Here is a 14,562-nt window from a genome sequence, read left to right on the forward strand (position 1 = left end):
CTCTCTTCCCCTCCCACAGCCAAGGCTCCATTGGAGCAAAGTTGGCCCGGGTGCTGGGGATGGCTCCATGGCCTCTGCCTCAGGCGCTAGACCAGCTCTGGTCGCAACAGAGTGATGCCCCGGATGGGCAGAGCATTGCCCCCTGGTGGGCGTGCCGGGTGGATCCCGGTCAGGCGCATGCGGGAGTCTGTCTGACTGCCTCCCCGTTTCCAGCTTCAGAAAAATGAAAGAAAAAAAAAGGTAGTATGGGAATGGAATTGAGAAGAGATATAAAGTAATTTTAAGTTTTTCAGAATATCTGAGTTTAAAAAAAATGTTACGGAGTTGTTTCTGCCTTTTTCCCATGAACAAAAGCAGTGTTTTGCCATACAGAACGACATTCCTCTTATGGTTGGATTATAGTTAGCTAAGTTATGCAGCATTTTGTTTTGTTTTGTTTTTCTAATAATTTTTGTGAACTATTTGTTGGTTCATGAGACCTCCAAAATCATCCTTATGACCATGGTGCTGAGCAGAGAAATAGTGGTTACCCATATCATCTCTTCCTAGAAGGATAGTCTAGAAATCTTGCCTGTAACCTGTGCAGAATAAGCAAAAAGCATTTTTCCATAGAAAATTCAACTCTGTTATGTGTGAAGAAAGATTCTCAATACAAATAATACTAATTTAGCAGGCCTAATTCACTCACTGTTCTGTCATACAAAGTTCTTAATGAAATTCTCAAGTTTTGTTTTGTTTTGTTTTTAGCAAGAGAAACAGGAAGGGAGAGAGATGAGAAGCAACAACTCATAGTTGTGGCACTTTAGTTGTTTGTTGATTGCTCCTCATGCCTGCCTTCATGGGGTGGGGTGGGGAGGTCCAGCCGAGCCAGCCACCGTGGGGTCGTGTCCATGATCCTAGTCTCAGGCTGACAACCTCAGGGTTTCAAACCTGGGACCTCAGCACCCTTGGTTGACACTCTATCCACTGTGCCATCACTGGTCAGGCACAGATTCTATTTTTTAATCAAGCCTTTTATTTTTAGATGATTAGAAAGTCACTTTCACCCTTTACCCAGTGTCCCTCAGTGGTAACAGCTTGAAAACTAGAGTACAGTATCACAACCAGGATATAGATGTGTTTTTATGTTTGTTTGTTTTTTGTTTTGTTTTTGTTTTTTTATAGAGACAGAGAGTCAGAGAGAGGGATAGATAGGGTCAGACAGGAAGGGAGAGAGATGAGAAGCATCAATCATTAGTTTTTCATTGTGACACCTTAGTTCAGGGGTTGGGAACCTTTTTGGCTGAGAGCCATGAACGCCACATATTTTAAAATGTAATTCCATGAGAGCCATACAACGACCTGTGTACATTATACATTATCCAATAAAAATTTGATGTTGTCCCGGAGGACAGCTGTGATTGGCGCCAGCCACTCGCAACCATGAACATGAGCGGTAGGAAACGAATGGATTGTAATACATGAGAGTGTTTTATATTTTTAATGTTTTTTTTTTAATTATTATTAAAGATTTGTCTGCAAGCCAGATGCAGCCATCAAAAGAGCCGCATCTGGCTCGCAAGCCATAGGTTCCCGACCCCTGCCTTAGTTGTTCATTGATTGCTTTCTCATATGTGCCTTGACCATGGGCCTTCAGCAGACCGAGTAACTCCTTGCTCGAGCCAGCGACCTTGGGTCCTAGCTGGTGAGCTTTGCTCAAACCAGATGAGCCCGCACTCAAGCTGATGACCTTGGGGTCTCGAACCTGGGTCTTCCACATCCCAGTCCAACACTATCCACTGCGCCACCGCCCGGTCAGGCTATGGATGTTAATATAATCAAAATACAGACCATTTCCATCACTGCAAGGATCCCTCATGTTGCTTCTTTTTTTTTTTTTATGGTCGTTTCTCTTCCCTCCATCCCTCCCCCTTTTAAACTCCTAGCAACCAGTAAGTAATCTGTTCTCTGTCCATATAATTCTGTTATTTCAATAATGTTCAATGAAGGCCCTGGCAGGTTGGCTCAGCAGTAGAGCGTCGGCCCGGCGTGTGGAAGTCCTGGGTTTGATTCCCGGCCAGGGCACACAGGAGAAATGCCCATCTGCTTCCCCACCCTTCCCCCACTCCTTCCTCTCTATCTCTCTCTTCCCCTCCCGCAGCCAAGACTCCACTGGAACAAAGTTGGCCCAGGTACTGAGGATGGCTCCATGGCCTCCACCTCAGGTGCTAGAATGGCTCCAGCTACAACAGAGCAATGTCAGGTGGATCCCTGTCAGGCGCATGGGGGAGTCGGTCTGACTGCCTCCCTGCTTCTAACTTCAGGAAAAAAAAAAAAAAGAATGTTCAGTGAAAAGAATTATAGTATGTAACCTTTTGATACTGTTTTTCTATTTTAGAGATTCATCCTCCTTGTATGTATCATTAGTTGACTCTTTTTTACTTTTGAATAGTAGTCCATGGTCTGATATACCTCAGTCTGCAGGCATACCTCCTGTTACTGCACTTCGCTTTACTGTGCTTCACAGATGCTTTGTTTCTTTACAAATTGAAGGCAAGACCCTCCACCAGCAAAAAAGATTACAACTTACTTTATTGCCATACTTACTTAATATTGGTGGTCTGGGACTGACTCTGCAGTAACTCTGAGGTATGTCTGTATTTAACTATTCTGCTGTTGAAGAACATTTGGGTTGTCTGAGGCTGTTATGAATAAAGCTGCTGTACACATTCATGAACAAGTTTTTATGTAAACATAAGTTTTCATTTCTCTGGGATAATTGCCTAGGAGTGCAATGTGTGGGCTGTGTGGTAGTTGCATAGTTAATATTTTAAGAAACTGCCTGTATTCCAGAGTGGCTATATCTCTTTATAGTCCCACTGGGAATGCATGAGTGATAATAATTTTCCTGCACTTGATGTTAACACTTTTTTTTTTATTTTAGCCATTCTGATACATGTAGTGATAACTCATGGTTTTAGTGTACATTTCCCTAATGGCCAGTGATACTGGACATCTTTCCATATGCTGCTTTGCCATCTGTCTTCTTTTATGAAATGTCTTTTACACATTTTCTAATTGGATTGTTAGTTTTTTTACTGTTCAATTTTGAGTGTTCTTTATATAGTCTAGATCAGGCGTCCCCAAACTACGGCCCGCGGGCCGCAATGCGGCCCCCTGAGGCCATTTATCCAGCCCCCACTGCACTTCTGGAAGAGGCACCTCTTTCATTGGTGGTCAGTGAGAGGACCACTGTATTTGGCAGCCCTCCAATGGTCTGAGGGACAGTGAACTGGCCCCCTGTGTAAAAAGTTTGGAGACCCCTGGTAGATACAAGTCCTTGGTGGATATATGGTTTGCAAATATTTCCTCCCCCTCTTTAGCTTGTCATTCTCTTAACAGGGTCAAATTCAGTTTTTTGTTTTTTTTTTGTTGTTTTTTTTTTTGTTTTTTTTTTGTTTGTTTTTTTTCATTTTTCTGAAGCTGGAAACAGGGAGAGACAGTCAGACAGACTCCCGCATGCGCCCGACCGGGATCCACCCGGCACGCCCACCAGGGGCGGTGCTCTGCCCCCCAGGGGGCGATGCTCTGCCCATCCTGGGCGTCGCCATATTGCGACCAGAGCCACTCTAGCGCCTGAGGCAGAGGCCACAGAGCCATGCCCAGCGCCCGGGCCATCTTTGCTCCAATGGAGCCTTGGCTGCGGGAGGGGAAGAGAGAGACAGAAAGGAAAGCGCGGCGGAGGGGTGGAGAAGCAAATGGGCGCTTCTCCTATGTGCCCTGGCCGGGAATCGAACCCGGGTCCTCCGCACGCTAGGCCGACGCTCTACCGCTGAGCCAACCGGCCAGGGCTCAAATTCAGTTTTAATGGAAATAGTTCTGCATTTAAACTCTGAAATAAAAGTTGCCTATCCAATAAGTTTAAAAACCAAGATTTGTACAGCTCTTTAATTGATCTTATAGTAAGTGATGAAAGATGTAAGAAAATCTGGTCGATCGTAGAAAATTGGAGAATGGAGTTTCATCTATTTTTTTAAGCATGTCATTTTAGATTAGTGTTAATGCTTATTGCTAATTCTTACTTTGTATTTAGAAGATAAAGACTAAACCTAATAAGTGAAATTATTTTATAGTACTGTTTCAGTAATGAAAACTTAACCAGTTGGTTCATTTTAACACTTTCACTTTTAACATTAGATTTCAGATGATGATAAAGAAAAGGGAGAAGGTGCTCTTTCAGTCGGGAAGTCTAAAAAGAAAAAGAAGAAAAAGAAGAAGCAAGGTGATGATAACTCGCCTGCACAGGTAGAATATTAAAACAAGCTTCATTCAGCCCTAGCCAGTTTGCTCAGTGGAGAGAATGCTGGCCCAGCATGTGGTGTCCAGGGTTCAGTCCCCGGAAAGGACACACATGAGAAGCAACCATCTGCTTCTCTTCCCCTTCCCTCTGTCGTCCCCTCCCCTTTCTCTCTCTCTTCCCCTCTTACAGGCCTTGGCCCCGGGCACTAAGGATAGTTTGGTTGATTCAAGCATCAACCCCAGGTGGGGTTGCCGGGTGGATCCCAGTCACAGTGCATGTGGGAGTCTGTCTCTCTATCTTTCCTCTTCTCACTTAAAAAGAAAAAAACAAGCTTTATTTACAAAGCACGTGCTGCAGAAATGTGAAAATATTCAGACGCTAAGACTGTAGTAATAAAAGACGTATGGAGACATTAAATTTATTTGAAAATTCACAGACTATTTTAAAGATTTTATGTCATACTGTAAAATTAAAAAATCTTTGTTGCTCTAAAAAAAACATACCAAAGTTGTAAACCCAAAGGGAAATGAGTAAAATTTTAAATTAGTCCAGATGCACTTTGGTTTATCTTATGCTGAAATGGAAAGGAGATACCATATTTCACATGTGCATAATACCTGGAGCCTTTCAGCTGACGGAGTTTGTTGGTTCTTCCACTTAGTATCCTTTCCTGCTTTTTTTGGCTTCTATCATACTTTCTATTGCTCACCGTTTTCTTTTTCTTTTATTTGGTCTTATCTGGAGAAATTTTTTAAAATTATAATACAGATGAAAACATTTTAATTTCAAACATACTAGATTACCAGAAATATGCGTGGATTTATTTTTGAAAGCACTATATTACCATTACATTACAGCTCATGAAAATTTTATTTCATACTTTAACAACCAAGTAAGATAATTGTTTATATTCCTCTAAGTGTAGGAGATAGCCAGAACTTCCAGAGGAAAACCTGCATATAATTTTTCTATTTGTTTTATTTTGGAAAAAGTTGCGGCGTGACTTTTTAAGGAACTATGTGTTTTAGTTCTTTTTTGTTGTAAGAAGCACAACCCTTCATAAATGATACTGATTCATTATCACTATTTGTTTTTTCTCTATAGTAGTAATTGGTGGGCATTAATGTTAATGTGACTAAGATCAGTGGATATAAAAACTGAAACTATAAAAGTATGCTTTTCCTATTGGCTAAGCTAACTGATGAGAACTGTTATTGATAGCTATCCTTTGTTAGCAGTACCATCTGAAATCCATTTTTTTTACTTAATTATGGTCTTTCTGGCTTGTGGATTAAATTCCTTTTAAAAGAAATTTTGAGGGATGCATTCTGTAAATTTCAACTTAATTAGAAAAGATCATTAAATTGTGAGAATTCCTTTTTAAAAAGTTTCATCTGTTTTTTTTTAAATATAGTAAATAGGCCTGACCTGTGGTGGCACTGTGGATAAAGCGTTGACCTGGAATGCCGAGGTCACCAATTCAAAACCCTGCACTTCTCTGGTCAAGGCACATATGGGAGTTGATGCTTCCTGCTCCTCTCTCTCTCTCTCTCTCTCTCACACTCTCACACTCGCACTCTCACTCTCACTCTCTCCTCTCTATAATGAATAAATGAAAATATATATATAAGTATAAAGGCTTTAAAAGTCAGATCTTTTTTAATTTTTTTTTTTTTAATTTTTTTACAGGGACAGAAAGAGAGAGGGATAGATAGGAACAGACAGGAATGGAGAGAGATGAGAAGCATCAATCATCAGTTTTTCGTTGCGAAGACCTTAGTTCATTGATTGCTTTCTCATATGTGCTTTGACCATGGGCCTTCAGCAGACCGAGTAACCCCTTGCTCGAGCCAGCGACCTTGGGTCCAAGCTGGTGAGCTTTTTTTTTTTGCTCAGCCTGCACTCAAGCTGGCGACCTCGGGGTCTTGAACCTGGGTCCTCCGCATCCCAGTTCGATGCTCTATCCACTGCGCCACTGCCTGGTCAGGCCAGATCTTTCTTTAAATTTTGGTTTCGCCATTATTTAAATGAGGTATCTTGAGGTTCTTTGTGAAGTATATCACACATAAAACCCTATTCATAAATGATTACATGTTTTAATTTGTCCTTTTTTCAGTAAAGTTATATTTAGCTTTTGGTATAGGTTTGGTGGGGTTTTTTTACTGTTAGAATTTAATTTAGCATAGAACCAGCTGATGTCTTCTCATTAACTTTGTACAGATTGCAAATCTTACATACATACTTCCAAAGCTGCTTGCTCATCTTAAATTCACAACAAAATTTTCAATAACAGTCCAAAGCCCACTATCATTCTGAGCAAGTTTTATAGAATATCAGTGTTGGAAAGAAACTTTCAAGATCATCTTAACCAGTTTAAAAAAATGGTCACTTATATGTATGAGTTCGCTAAAGAACAATGCAATTCACAATGATGATCCTATTTAATATATCCTAGTTCATACTTACTTCACATACCTCAGCATCAAATGTGTTTTAGGATTATTTTGTTGAAACTTTTTAAAAGTCTGAAGGCCTAAGAATGGAAATATTAAAACTTAGATAGGATCGGCCTGACCTGTGGTGGTGCAGTGGATAAAGCGTAGACCTGGAAAGCTGAGGTTGCAGGTTCAAACCCCTGAGTTTCCCCGGTCAAGGCACATGCGGGAGTTGATGCTTCTGCTCCTCCCCCCTTGTGTCTCCCTTCTCTTTCTCTCCTCTCTCTCGCTCTGTCTCTCTCTTTCTCTCTGTTTCTCTCTCTTCTCTCAAATGAATAAATAAAATCTAACAAAAAAACAAACAAAAAGCTATTAAAATTTGGATAGGACCTTAGAAATTATCTAGGAATTTTTATTTTATAGTTAAGGAAACTAAAGTTCGGGGAAACAAGAAATGATTTATCCTTGAAAATATACAAATAGACTGTGTCCCAAAACTGAAATTCCTATATCTGTCCTTTTTACTATGTAAACTTAATTTGTCTAGAAAATGTATTTGTATATACATATAAATTTTTCATTACTTTAAGGAAGTCATTAAGTGAAATGCAATTTCTAAAATCTAAATATCAACTAATTTACTATGTACTTTTTTTTTTTTAAAGACAATATAGTAGTTTAGGCCTGACCTGTGGTGGTGCAATGGCTATGGCATCAACCTAGAATGCTCAGGGTGCCGGTTTAAAGCCCTAGGCTGGCCCAGGTCAAGGAACATACTAGAATCAATTACCAGTTGATGTGAGTTGATACTTCCCACTCCTCCGCTCATATACCCCCACCACAGCTTTCTCTCTCTCGCCCTCTTTTCCTCCCCACTCTTTCTAAAATCAATAACTAAAATCTTTTTAAAAGAAAAAATACTAGTTTAGTTTATTCAGTTTGAGTTGGTTTAGTAAATTAGAGTGGTTTCTATTTTGGGATGTGAGTGTATTATTTTTTAATTCAGAATTGATTTAAATCCCTAAAGCAAGCAGGTATGATGAATGTATGTTCCAAATGTAACTATGTATTATAAATTTTAAATAATTGTTTTTATATGCTCTTTTAAGCTGTTTGAACAGTTTATGAACCAGAACTTTTTTTTGAAATATCTTGCCATTAGTACAACAAACTAAATAGATTTTTTTTTTTTTTTTTGGTGACAGAAAGGGAGAGAGATGAGAAGCATCATCTTAATTGTGGCACCTTAATTGTTCATTGATTGCTTTCTCATATGTGCCTTGATGGGGAGGGGTCTACAGCAGAGAAAGTGACCTCTTACTCAAACCAGATAAGCCCGTGCTCAAGCCGGTGACCTCGGGGTTTTGAACCTGGGTCTTCTGTGTCCCAGTCCGACACTCTATCCACTGCACCACTGCCTGGTCAGGCCAAATAGATTTTAATTAGTAAAAATGGGTGGTTTATGCCATCTAATAGACAACTTTTCTCTGTAGGACCCAGAAGAATTAGAAAAAGAGATTAAAGAAGAGCTTCTAGTGAGTACCTCTAAAGTTCGTCCAAAACAGGAAAAAGCTTTTACTTTGAAAACCATAAGCACTAGTGATTCAGGAGAAGCACTCGTCAAAAATAGCCAGGTAACTTTTTTATATTTAAGGAATAAAATTTTGATGACTTGAAGAATTGTATTATAATTAATTAATTAAAGTATTGGGCTAAGCATTTAAAATACTCAGTTTATCCCTCACAACAACCCTGTGAGAAAAGTAAGGCCCTTTATGTAAATGAGGTTAGAGAAGTTAATCAAGTTGTCCAAAGTCACATGAGTATCAGTGGCGAAACCAGATCTGCAAGGCTGCATTTTCTCCTGTTAAATATGTGGGCGTATAAGGGATTGACAGGTAACTTAGAGAAAATGTGCCTGGTTACACTTTCCCCACAGCTTGCGCATAAAATGACTATGGTCCAACCTCTCAAAGTGTAACATTTGTTTAAATTTGGTGACAGGTTCTTGAAATATGTGCCTTCTGTGGAAATATTTGATGTGTCAGAGGCATCATTTTACAAAAGGACCAGGCCACTGGCACAGACCATAACTCTTTAAACTGATTCCTGTGTAGGTAAATTTACATCATATTGAAGTATATTAAATTCTACTGGACTTGCATGGTTCATTTATATACTCTTTCAAAAAAATGTATTGGGTGCTATATGCTACCCTTTTAGATTCTGAGGACACATCAGAGAACAAAGGTGTCAAAAGAAAAACCTCTGCCCTTATGGAGTATCTGTACCGTAATGATACCGTTTTAGACAAGAACCTGAATTACCAGTAAGAGAAAGAGTTTGTAAGTCTTGTACTAAAACAAAATCTTAACCATTTTTTCTATGTGCATTTTATGCTTTTATTTTCCTAACAATATTTTGAGATAAAAGAATTACGGGTTCAATACATTTATAGGTTTAATAGTAGGACTACAAAGGGTCATTTGACATTTTGATGTTTTGCTTATTTTCAGAAGCGATTTTTGTGATTTCAGAGTCCTTTTGTGATTGAACATAAACAAATGAAAGAACAGAGGAGGAATGGAGATTAAAAATAAGTAATAAGACTTTTGGGTATGAAATAAGTATGGGGAACATTAAGAAAACTGAACTGAACAACAAAAATGATGCTTCAGATACCTGACGTAGGAAGGAGGAGTCCCAGCCATTGCCCAGGGGGACACAGTTTCCTCCTCTTGTTTCCGCCCTGTTCTCTAGAGCCCACGAGGCCTAGAAGAACAAAGGGCAAGGGAAACATTACTTACCCTTGTTTTTATATTCAAAATAATGATCCAAGGTAAAGCTAAGGGATGAAATGATTACCTATTCATCTGGTAAAGCCTCACGTTCTCCAAACATTGGGGACTCTATTATTACCTGGTTCTGACAGTTCATTAACAGACCTCAGTGAGGCAGATCAGTTTGTTTACCTCCCTTCTGCCCCCAGGTTAAAGAGGAGAGTCACAGCTCAGATATGCCCTAAATAAGCTTTATGATTTCAGAACAGACTGGATAAAAGATTTGGACCTGACTTTAAGTTGTTTTGATTGGCAGGACTAGTAGCCATAGTCAGCTTTTGTCTCAGGTCCTCTTTTTCTTGGGGTAGGAAACTAAAGCTATTGCTGCTGCTGTTTGAGATATCCCTGCCTCCTTAGACGGAGGAAAAGGAGTGTCAACTACACACCCACAGATATTTCTGAAGTTAGTCATTTTCTTTTTGTCTTTCACATGAAAAGGTTTTGAGGAGGTCAGTCAAAGTTGGTGGGAAGAGGACAGAACCATTGAATTGCTAACAAATATAAAATCATGCAATTTATAAGAAAAAAACATGAAAGTTAATGAAAATTATTTACTATTGAGAGTCAATAAATATCTTGTAATTTTAACCCTTCACCCATTTTTATCTCAACCTGTATTTGTGAGTATTTTGGGTAAAGGTAAATTTGATTTTGTCACTAGAGGGCAGGTACTAGTTGTGCTGTTTCTGGAAAGCATCAGTATTTATTTGCTGCTAAACAGTCTCTTGATACTACTATGGTATTTAATTTTCTGTGAAATTTCTTACAAAATTCTAAAATATTTGTATTCCAAAATAGCCTATCAAGACTCTTCCACCTGCTGTTTCTACCGAGCCATCCGTTATTTTATCAAAAAGTGATTCTGACAAGAGCCCTTCCCAAGTGCCACCAGTGCTACAAGAGTCAGATAAATCTAAGTCAAATACTAAACAAAATAGTGTGCCTCCTTCACAAAGTAAGTAATCTCATTTAGGGTTCTTTTGTGTGTTCTCTGTACTGTTTGTAAGTGTTACTGTCCCAGAAGTCTAAGATATTTAGACTGCTGATTTTAGAGCAGCCTTGTCTTTCCCTTACAAAAGCTCAGTTCCTTGAAACCTTGTGGATTCAGCTGTGAGGGCCAAGGAGCTGAAATCACTCCAGGTGAGAACAGGCTGAAGACACACACAGAGGACTTGGCACCTGCCCTGGTCCTTCGGTCCCTCCCTTCTGGGTACAGATGTTCCAGAACCTGCAGACTGTTCTGTGCCTCCCCACGCCTTTTCTCCCTCAGCTACTGCTAGTGTCCTTTTACCCATTTTCACTGTTATTTCTTAGATCGAGCATATTAACTGATTATTTCTCTAGGTCAGAACTGTTAAAATGTCATTATATGGTTAAAGCAAATAATACGTTGGAATTGAAAGAAAAAGGCAGACATAGAATAACCTAAAACGTGTCTACAACTTGAAAACTGAACATTTAAGGCAGTCTTAGTGGATTTCAAAGCATGTTTTAATTGATACTACTTTTATATTTTTGAGATGTAACAGTATTTACTGTCCTTCTATTCCTAACGTTTTTGTTTCCTCTGCCTTCCCTTTCAGCCAAGTCTGAAACTAGCTGGGAATCTCCCAAACAAATAAAAAAGAAGAAAAAAGCAAGGCGGGAAACGTGAATTTTCTTTTCCTGAATTGGACACGTGTTTGCAAACACTGTCTTGAAGATTATGCTGTTTATGCAATAATTTGTGAACATGTACAGAGTTTTATATAAATTTAAACCAATTTTTAAAACAAAACTGTGAACACAACCACCATAAAAATGGAATCAAAGGAAAGTTAATTTATGAAATTAAGAGGTCAGCAGAATATTCTACAGTGCTGGAAGACACTTGGGGAAAGTCTTTTCAATTTAATGAGAATGAACTTAATTTAAGAAAATTATTCTGGTTTTACAGCAGTGCCCTGTTTACAACAGACTGTGCCCTATCTCATCTGCAACTGAGGAATAAAGGATTCTGATTAGAGAGAGGGTTGCCTACAAATTCGTAGGCAACTTCTTGGATCTTATGCACGGAACTGATACCATTTGAATCTGTTTTATGCTTAAATCAAAGTGCTTTGATCAAATGCATAATCTGCCATATCTTTACATATTTGTTGGTAGCAATTTGTATTAAAGGAATCACAAGTGCAAATAAGTCATTTATCATTTATTTAACTAAACTGTCATGGTTTAGTTTACAGTTTTTAAAAAGTTTTTAATTAAAACATTAAAAATGCAGTTGACACTTATGGCTTATGAAGTTATTTTTGATAGTCTTACATTACTTGAATTGTTCAAAGAACAATATATTTTAAATTAAGAAAGGTAAACTATATGTATTTGTTTTATACTTTTAAGAATGAGGCTCACAAATAATGCTCTTGTTATGATTTGAAAACTTTCAGGCAAAATGCAACTTATATTTTTTCCCTAGCAATTACTTTTTTCCAGCATCATCTCTCCTTCATACTAATACTTTTTTGACTGTAAAAATGAAATCTTTCACAAACTAGTTCTACAGACAGAACTTTGAACATATGATGGAAAATGAAAAACTAGAGTCAGACAGCTTTAATTGACAATGTCAAGACCTCCAGTTATCAGGAATACATTTTTTTACTGCCTTAACCTGTAGTGCGTAGAATATGCATCAATTTCTTGAAGGGGATTCGTGTTTTTATAAGAATTTTCATGTAATTATTGCAGTCATGGTCAACTAAGGAGCGTTTCCTGCTTGAAACGGTATTGATTTAAATGATGTGTGAACTGTTTCACCATTGTCAGGCACTGTGTAATCTATTGTAACAAACAGGCAGGTATCTTTGTAACTATAAATAGTGCATGCCTAGCCATGTACACTGTAAATAGCCTTTACCAAACGTGTTTGACAAGGACCATAATTAACATCACTTAGTGAATTGTGATAAAGAAAAAAGCCATGATTTATTTGATGTGATTGGCTTAATTGTTCTTATGTGGCACCAAGAATGAAACTGTGTAGCTGTAACCAATGGTACTGATCTATCCATCCAGCGTTGTTGTTGTTTTTATTATATTTGATTGTGGTTTATAATATTGCATTGTCAGCTTAGGAAAGCTAAAGAAACAGAATGGTTTTAGTTTTGCTGAAGACTGGCCTTATTAATGGACAGCTTTCCTAACAAGCAATTATTAACTCTTATCAGGCGTTAACATCTGTTTCAGGAACATGGCAGTATGTTTACATGTCAGAAGTTTTGTTTAATTACATGATATTTCTAAATTGATTTGTTTAAATAAATTCAGCAAATGGATAGCATTGTTTTTATTTGTTTCGATATTGGGGTAAATATGCTAAAGTGCCAGGAATGGATTTCTTCAAATGACTTTATTTTGTTAGCTTTACATAAATGATTCCTAAATAGATCCAAGGATTCCTAAGTTGCCAGCACTTTGTAAAGGTCTGACAAGAGAAAAGTTCAGTGAGGAGTCTAGTCTAATTTTAGGGTGTGCCAAAAGATCTGTGCTCAAAAAATTTAATTGAACTCTCTCAACTCTACCTCACTATTTTTTTATCTTAAAATTTTGTTGGCTGCTTCAAGTGTTGGACTTTATTTCTCCAGTTGAACATCTCCCAGTCTGCCATGTCTACCAGGTGTTAAACTGTCTTTTAAGGAGACAGAGAAGTGCATTGCTACATTGGGGTGGGCCCAGGATGTGGAGAAGCCTCTGTCCTTTCCCTGCCCAAGAGCTAGGACATGGGGTTTTTATTTTACAAGATGACAGCTCTGAGTGTTCACTCTCTTTCACATACACGAGGTGCAACTCTTGCAAAATTACAGTGTTATTGTTGATTGCTCTTTGCTTGATTCAGAGGTCTTTATGTGACATGAAAGTAGTTTCTCAAATCTGAACACAGGAATTGTTCCCCGTCATCAACTCAGAAGGCACAAAATCAAATAGTGATTCAGGGAGGAGGAGAGAGAAGGGACTGGTGTCCTCTGGGAGCTTGGATTACTGCTCCTCAAACTGTTAGTAGGGAGATAACCGATCCCTTTAGTCTTATCAGGCCTGGAGGGGGAACGTTATTCTGATTAGCAAATAAAGCTCCTAGAGAAACTACTTTAAAATATTTCTGATCCCTTTTGTCTCCACCTACTGAAAATTCTTCCCTATTCCAAATCAGGGAGTAGTGATTTAGGATTTCCCAGATGAGAATCCCTGCCTATCTGTATTCCGGACTAAGCAAAACGGTAGTTGAGAGAGTCCAAAAATATTGAAATAAAATGTCATTAACGTAATTCGCCATTTACTTTGTGCATGCATTTTGTTGGGGTAGGGGCTGTGGAAATAATTCATTCAAATATAATGGTATTATTTCATAGGTTGATCTGGTTTGTATTTGGGCTAAAAATATTGAAGGGCAATATTTAACTACAGAGTTTAGTTTTTCTTAATTAAAAGCACTCCTCTATTAATATAGTGTGAAATATCTTTCAAAATTTAGAAATTAATTCTAAATTAATGTCTAATAGATGTCTTAAGTCTTTACTGTAAACTCATTGCACAAACTGGAATTACTTTCCAAAAGACTTAGGGAATGCAAATATGTTATTTGTAAAATGCATTGAGTATTGTAAATAAAACAAACCATTTTTGTTTTGTTTAAATTGCTCATTATAGTTCTCTTATGGGAGGGACTTTTCAGTCCATTCTGCATCTTATGTTCTTGATGTTTCTATCTAAAACCAAAAATGCACTTGCAGGCCTTACCTGCAAATATTTGGATTAAGCACCTCTTAGACTGTCCTTGTTTGTGACACACAGTGTTCTCTGTAGGAAAAACAGCTCCCATGTTTCATCATGTTAGCAGTAGATGTAACTGCCACCAAATGCATTATATCAATCTTATCAACCTTTTAGGTTAAGAAAACAACTAAAACTTGGCATTATATAGTTTGGCTGTGTCCCCCAGTAATAATAGCAACTTAAACAAGATAGTTTA

At 38.1% G+C, this 14,562-nt stretch overlaps 1 protein-coding gene across 3 annotated transcripts in view; it reads left to right on the forward strand.

Moving 5' to 3' along the window:
* Positions 1-14,227, forward strand: part of MTDH (metadherin) — a 73,158-nt gene extending 58,931 nt beyond the window's left edge. For all 3 annotated transcript variants that reach the window (XM_066379186.1, XM_066379188.1, XM_066379187.1), the window contains 4 exons: positions 4,177-4,284; positions 8,208-8,348; positions 10,353-10,509; positions 11,138-14,227. In XM_066379186.1, coding sequence (XP_066235283.1) covers positions 4,177-4,284; positions 8,208-8,348; positions 10,353-10,509; positions 11,138-11,208 — 477 coding nt within the window. In that variant the 3' untranslated portion in view covers positions 11,209-14,227. The remainder of the gene's footprint in view (positions 1-4,176; positions 4,285-8,207; positions 8,349-10,352; positions 10,510-11,137) is intronic.
* The last annotated feature ends 335 nt before the right edge of the window (positions 14,228-14,562 follow it).

This window comes from Saccopteryx leptura, chromosome 3 (assembly GCF_036850995.1).
Source record: "Saccopteryx leptura isolate mSacLep1 chromosome 3, mSacLep1_pri_phased_curated, whole genome shotgun sequence".
Taxonomy (NCBI): domain Eukaryota; kingdom Metazoa; phylum Chordata; class Mammalia; order Chiroptera; family Emballonuridae; genus Saccopteryx; species Saccopteryx leptura.